Source organism: Sinocyclocheilus grahami, unplaced genomic scaffold (assembly GCF_001515645.1).
Source record: "Sinocyclocheilus grahami isolate Dianchi unplaced genomic scaffold, SAMN03320097.WGS_v1.1 scaffold386.1, whole genome shotgun sequence".
NCBI classification, from domain to species: Eukaryota; Metazoa; Chordata; class Actinopteri; order Cypriniformes; family Cyprinidae; genus Sinocyclocheilus; species Sinocyclocheilus grahami.
The window spans coordinates 483147-490567 of NW_015505565.1; the positions used below are offsets into that span (position 1 = coordinate 483147).

Consider the following 7421-nt stretch of genomic DNA (forward strand, 5'->3'; position numbering starts at 1 on the left):
TTTCATGTCCTTAAGTGTATTAAATATATCCAAAACTGTGAAATGACCTTAAAATATGGTTCCACATTTCCGAAATATTCTGCACATCCTCTACAAGTGTTAAAGCCCTTCCTATAGATTTCTCGTAGTCAGGCTTCCCAGAGGCACACTTAACATGCCCAAGTGTGTAACAAACACTCCAATCAACACTACTGAAAAGTGAGAGATCTCACCCTATTTTTTCTTATCCTCTTCTCAGCGTCACAACATTTGTCAGTCATTACCAAAACATGATTATCACTATCTCTCAGCCATCACACATCTGGTTTAAATCATCCTGTGCTGATGAGGTATAAATGGGGCTGAGAGTGAAGGGTTTAATGTTTGTTAGGACTACAGTGGTTCTCAACCAGGGGTTCTCAGTAAACTCCAAAATGGCTCAACATATTTAAAATAGTTTAATTTAACTATTTAAATGTATTATTTAGCTAATTATTAAGGTTATATATATATATATATATATATTTTTTTTTTTGCACATATTTATTACACTCTTAGAAAATAAAGGTTATTTAGTTGCATTAGTGGTTTTGATGAAAATAGGCTGGGTACAGTTCATTTGTTTTTGGGCTGTGCTGCTATATAAAGAGCTACGAGACAGTAGAGAGCTCCCCCGACTGTCAGTGCCATGGTGGTCCTGTACAAGAGTCTGTCTGAAATACCTCGTTTCAGATGAACAGGAATCTCTTCGGAGGCCTGGATGGAAAAAAAGAGGAAAAAACAAGTTGAGGAGAAAAGAGAGGGAATAATTATAATGTATGCTTCATATTCATTGTTTATTCAAATTCATTAGTTCACCCAAAATTGAAAATTCTGTCATTATTTACTCACCCTCATGACATTCCAAACTTGCGTGACTTATTTTCTTCTGCACAACACAAAAGATTATATTCTGAAGAATGTTGGTAACCAAAACTTACCTACGCTTTAATTCCCTTGTATTTTTAATCTACACACCAGAAGTCAATGGGAACTGAAACTGTTTGGTTACTAACATTCTTCAAAGTATCTCCTTTTATGTTCAATAGAAGAAAATAAGTCATATAGGTTTGGAATGATCATGTAAGGATGAGTAAATGCTGACAATTTTCATTTATATCCCTTTAACTAAGCTGCATAGCTTAATACATCATATACACACCTGAAATATCCTCTGGAGATCTGGAACCTTGTTGGCACCCATATACTCCACTGGAGCATTTGACTCAGACACCAGTTTAGTTGGGGTGGCAAAGAAGATGGTAGGGGATTCAGACGGTATATTTGACCTCAAGCCCTGAAGAAAGTTTACAAGCAAGTTAACCTGATATTTATTTTTGTTCACTGTGACTACACAATGTTCACCATATATCACAGTTGTTTTCAACCTTTTTGACCCCATGGTCCCCTACTGACCACAAAAATATTAAATATCGATATTTGTGTAAAATATTTTTATCATCAATTTCTACCAGACATATTAGAGCTAGAAAATAAATAATCATGATACATGTAGCTTTAATATTTTATAAATGTACATGACTCTTCCAGGTTTAGAAATCACACTTTTTTTAATTAACATTTTAATTAAAAACATTTTAAGTCACCTTGAGGCGCTATTGAAGTTTGCTGAGGTCCCCATAGGGGGCTCTGGCCCCCTAGTTAACACTGATTTATCGCTATTGTCCCTAACTATTACCTTTTGTTGTGAAATCGGTTTAGGACTGTACAACCAATGCTGAATTTAGAAGTACTAAAACTTACTGATGAACTGTTTAAACAACGGTCCTATGAACAATCATGCACATCTAACGTTATATAATTAAATGTAGCTCAACTAAGTAACTGTATCCACTAAGTAGAGATTTCGGTGTGGACAGTCAACTCTCCGCTTTTGATTATTAATCTCCCCATATTCAGCCTGCTTAACCATATCGGTTAATATAGTGCTAGAGAAACGTATTTTATATATCTAACGACTGTTTAAACCCCCTCTATGGGTCACATGAAGCAGGCGGCACTGAATTAGCGGTTAGAAACGGAATCGCGCGCACATACCTGCGGGCTGTAGGCGGAGGATGACACAGCTCCCGTCAGTCTCTGTGTGAATCCACTAAATTTGTAATACATTTTGTTAATAAACGGTACCCGACGAGGTGAGACTGTGACCGTCGGGAAGTCGGAACTCTCTCTCTCTCTCTCTGGTTTTATTGGCGGGTCGCAACCAACTTGTTCAGGTGCATACCGCCACCTACTGTACCGGGGTGTGCAACTTCAGGGCTTCATGTGCTTAGCATGGTTATAATAAAAAAGAAATAAAAAAAAAAATAAAATAAAATAAAATAAACTTTTATATTAATAATTACAAATACCCCCTTCCCATTTCCTATATGAAGTCGGAACTCAACCGGCTTTTTTCCTTGTGTAAGAATTTGTCGCTGGAATATGACGTCACAAGAAACAAAACTGTTATGAAGCAGATATGAGAAAAATATATTATATATCTGATATTATATATATAATATCAGATTCCCATTGTTTAACAGATTATCATGCCCCGCTATTGTCACAAAAGGTCATCTCAGTGAGCTGTATCTTTTCTCCTGGACAATAATGGTGGAAATGTGTGACTAAGGTTAATGGAGTTTCAAAAATAAAGGCACCCTGAAATAGTATTCACGGGAGTAAAAGCTGACACCTAGAACCAGTCATCGCTATTTTAAAACATTCAAAAGGTCTTTGCTTTATATATTTCAGATTATATTTGTTAGGGTGACCATATGTGCCATTTTCCCAGGACGCGTCCTGGCCAGGATTTCTATATTGCCTATAGATTATCAAAATACCATACAGACGGTTCCTTATGCTTTCAAAATGCTCTCGAGGTATTTTGATATCATACACCGATCGGTCTGCACACGCAAACAAAACCAAAACCTTGATATATGGCACGTAGGCTATATTTGTGCCACATTCCTTTCTGTATTATAATTAAAGAAAGGATAAGGCTTGAATCCATAAACATTTCTTTATTTTCTTCATACACATAAATAACCTTGTCTTAACCAATTAGAATACATTTTCAGTTACAGAATAGAGCTACATGAGATTTCATTTGCATCATGACCCTTCCAAAATAGCCACAAATACATAGCTACAAAAAAATGATACATATATGAAGGCATACATCTCCTTACAGATGCAAAAACAAACATTGTGTGGTGTGACATCAACCAAGCAATGTTTTAGCAATTATTTAAATAAGATCCCTACACTGACATGACAATTTATACTAAAGACAAATTATGTAATTAGAAGATAACCGGAATTAAACAATGCACTCTATCTTGATTTTGACATTGTCATCAATTTAGCTAAATAATCTGTAGTTTATAACCTTAAGTCCATATATTTTCAATGTGTTCTTAATGATGCTTCTATATCATGAAATACTATTATAAAATTTACTGTAGCCTATGTCCCCTAATGAATCATATCATATGTGACATATCTTACTAAATACAATCCAAAATCCATCTTTTTATTCCAAGAGACACATAAACTCAGAAAGTCCCTTGAATGAGGAAAAGAGGTTTGATTTTGTGCTTGTATTCAAAGAGGAAGAAGGAAGCGAGTGAGAGCCCTCCTACTGGTGAGTGTGTGGGTGAGGTGTTTGCGAATCAATTTAGTTGACGCCTCTTGATTCACACAGTCGTGTATGGACAGGTTGCAGATTTGTCGCTGTCTGGATGAACAGCTGATGTTTGTTTTTTGTGACTTAGTAATGTAATATCAATCTATGAGCAAGACCTTTAAAGGGGTCATATGATGGCCATTTTCCACAAGTTGATATGATTCTTTAGAAAAAGTCTGTAACATAGTTTGGTTAAAATTTCTCAATGGTAGTGTAAAAACACCTTTTTTTACCGTTAAAAACAGCTCTTTTCAGATCAAGTCGTTTTTGTAGCATTTCCCTTTAAATGTTAATGAGCTCTGCTGACCCCGCCCCTCTCTTCCGAGCTGCTCTCAGAGAGACTGTTTACTTTAGCCGCATTCATCGTGAAACTTGCTAATTAGCACATTATTAGGAAAGGCTATTTGCAAAGATTCATTAAAAACATTATACTCACTTCTTCTGTAGATGTGGCTGGATCATGAATGATTTGTGCGAACATAGACGCATTTAGGTAGATCGTGATGTCACACAGACAGGCATCTGAGATCGGCTCGATTTGAGAAAGGGGAAAACATTTAACCAGATAAAAAAAAAAAACACCGGGTGGATTTTTATCATTATAGGGTGGTTGTGTACACACACTGCCAACACACATTTCAGTTCAAACAACTTGTAAAAGTGCATGTAGCATCCTATGACCCCTTTAACTTTATTTGAAATGGCACATTCGACAGTGACTAATGTCAAAACAATAAGTGTTTAGGCCCGTTAAAACCAAGAACTGTAACTATAAAGATAACTATAACGATATTAGTGTACACACAATGCAGAACAGTGCTGCAGTTCTGTCATCTGCCGCTTTAAATGCGCAAGCTCTTTAAAGGGGTCATAGGATGCTACATGCACTTTTACAAAAAGGTGTTTTTTACACTACCATTGAGAAATTTTAACCAAACTATGTTACAGACTTTTCATTAAGACCCTAAAGAATCATATCAACTTGTGGAAAATGGGCATCATATGACCCCTTTAAAGCAGGTTGGAATCTGACTGGCTGTCAATGTTTTAGTTCATCAGCTGGAAAAAACTGTATTGTTCCTCTGTGCCATTATCAATATAGTTGTGATGTGGCCTCTGCTGCTATTCTTTTACATTTAGAATGATTTTTATAGATTCCATGTGGTGATAAATCAAGATTTTAATGTTGTTTACATGTCTGTCTTGTCTTATTAATATGCTTAAAGTCAAAGCATGTGCAAATTCATCAGTCAACAACACCCTCGCTGAGTATTTTGTCCTTAAAACTGTGGTGTGAAACAGCCCCTTTCCTACTGTCACTAACATGGAACCGATCCCGTAAACTTGCTTTTCATATCTGAGCTATCTGAGATAGTGAACAGAAACATGGATGTGCAACATTGATAATGTATTCAGACCAAACGCTAATGATATAATTTACAGTGATACATAAAATGCATTGATTCTGCTACATCAACAAACCTGTATAATTTGCTCTTCCTCCACTTTAGAATCAGTTTCTGATTCAAACATATATTGTTAAATGAATCCAGTGTTGCCACTTGTCATTGTGTAGCGTTTACTACTTCAGTTAACCGATTGGAAGTGAAGCAGGTAGTCTGAGCTCATGTGATTAAATGGGGGCTGGGGCTTATTTGCATATTGTATATGTGACCCTGGACCACAAAACCAGTCATAAGTAGTAGTATATTTGTAGCAATAGCCAAAAATACATTGTATGGGGCAAAATTATATTTACATTTTTCTTTTATGCCAAAAATCATTGGAATATTAAGTAAAGATCATGTTCCATGAAGATATTTTGTAAGTTTCCTACCATAAATATATCAAAACTTAATTTTTGATTAGTAATATGCATTGCTAAGGACTTCATTTGGACAGCTTTAAAGGTGATTTTCTCAGTATTTTTTTTTTTTTTTGCACCCTCAGATTTCCGATTTTCAAATAGTTGTATCTCAGCCAAATATTGTCCTATACAAACAAACCATACATCAATGGAAAGCTTTATTCAGCTTTCAGATGATGTATAAATCTCAATTTCGAAAAATGTACCCTTATGACTGGTTTTGTGGTCCAGGGTCAAATACACTAAATGAGTTAAGCGTTTATATTCAAGCCATTTTAAGATAAAATATATTTTCATGGGGGAAAATTATAATTTTGCTATTAAAAAGGAGTTTTAAGAGATAAAATTAGTGACTGCAGGGGGACTTATCTTTATTGTTATTATTACAGTTACCGCCCTTAGTGTGAGCAGGCCTTTTCACAGTATTTGCGCTATTTGGCCATTTTAAAACCTTTCACTTTAGTTCCTCTTGCTTTACTATTTTATTGGGAGCTGAATTAATGATTTAACAAGTCGGAGGGACCTCTCCATGGAAACATGAGAATTCGTGTAAGCTCCTTATAGGCTGGAGCACTGTCAGGACACAAGGTCCCGCCAGATGCCCGTTCCAGGCAGTCTGGCCATCTGTAGTCGTCAAATGCCACAGTTGTTCATTTCATACAAGGGAAATGCCGTTCTATCGGTTTTGTTCGTTCACACAGGAAGGGGTTTACAACACAAACATTGGCTAAAGTATTTCCTTTGGATTGTATTGAAATAATATTTCACAATATTAATGTTGTACTGTAGTTTGATCAAATAAATGCAGTCTTAATGAGATAAGAGACTTCTTTCAAAATCATTTAAAATCGGAATTATTCTAAACTTTTGTCAAATTTGTTTGTTTTTGTTTTCTGTTTTGGCTCCTTCTAAAGCTCACTTTAAAGATGTCATGTAAAAAAATACATTAATATTATTTAAAAATGAGAGAATGAGACTAATTCATTAACATCAAAATACTTGCTGTTTCAAAAACATAAGCAATATGCATTTTTCTTATTAACCTTTTGACAGTGTGAATTTATATCCAATTTAACAACTTAATGAAAACAATGGACAAATCAAAATCTTTTTTTTTTGTGATAATCAACATTATGTCACAAGTGCTTTCAGTTCAGCTTAACTTCTATTAAACCCAGAATATTCCTGTACCAAACATGTCCATGAATATTACAAGTGAATATGAATATAATAATAATAATAACCACTAAAAAATGGTGCTAAGTAGTCTTTAGTTTTACGGAAAAATTAAATTATGTTTATGTTTTGTTATTGTAAGTAAACAAGTCATGCAAAGTATTTAGATCAGATTCCATGCAGCCATGCAGTTAATGTGCTTTATATGGAAAATGTCCTCTCATTCAGATTATGTAAACAGCTCCAGTGTGTTGTTGACAGTGAAGTTATATCCAATTTAACAACTTAATGAAAACAATGGACAAATCAAAATAATTTTTTTTGTGATAATCAACATTATGTCACAAGTGCTTTCAATTCAGCTTAACTTCTATTAAACCCAGAATATTCCTGTACCAAACATGTCCATGAATATTACAAGTGAATATGAATATAATAATAATAATAACCACTAAAAAATGGTGCTAAGTAGTCTTCCGTTTTACGGAAAAATTAAATTATGTTTATGTTTTGTTATTGTAAGTAAACAAGTCATGCAAAGTATTTAGATCAGATTCCATGCAGCCATGCAGTTAATGTGCTTTATATGGAAAATGTCCTCTCATTCAGATTATGTAAACAGCTCCAGTGTGTTGTTGACAGTGAAGTGTCAGCGTCTATGGAAGC

General features: G+C 34.8%; 1 protein-coding gene across 2 annotated transcripts; it reads right to left on the minus strand.

Annotated features, from left to right (window-relative positions):
• Positions 1-520: 520 nt before the first annotated feature.
• On the minus strand, positions 521-2479 carry LOC107550034 (cytochrome c oxidase subunit 7A-related protein, mitochondrial-like). 2 transcript variants are annotated; one of them, XM_016231246.1, is made up of 4 exons: positions 2421-2479; positions 2077-2203; positions 1181-1315; positions 521-735 (listed from the first exon to the last, which is right to left on the minus strand). In XM_016231246.1, the coding sequence occupies exons 2-4, from the start codon at positions 2146-2148 to the stop codon at positions 595-597; spliced, it is 348 nt and encodes a 115-aa protein (XP_016086732.1). In that variant the 5' UTR covers positions 2149-2203; positions 2421-2479; the 3' UTR covers positions 521-594. The 2 variants fall into 2 exon arrangements, with proteins under 2 accessions (XP_016086732.1, XP_016086733.1); XM_016231247.1 differs by lacking the exon at positions 2421-2479 and having other exon boundaries at positions 2077-2311.
• Positions 2480-7421: the final 4942 nt, after the last annotated feature.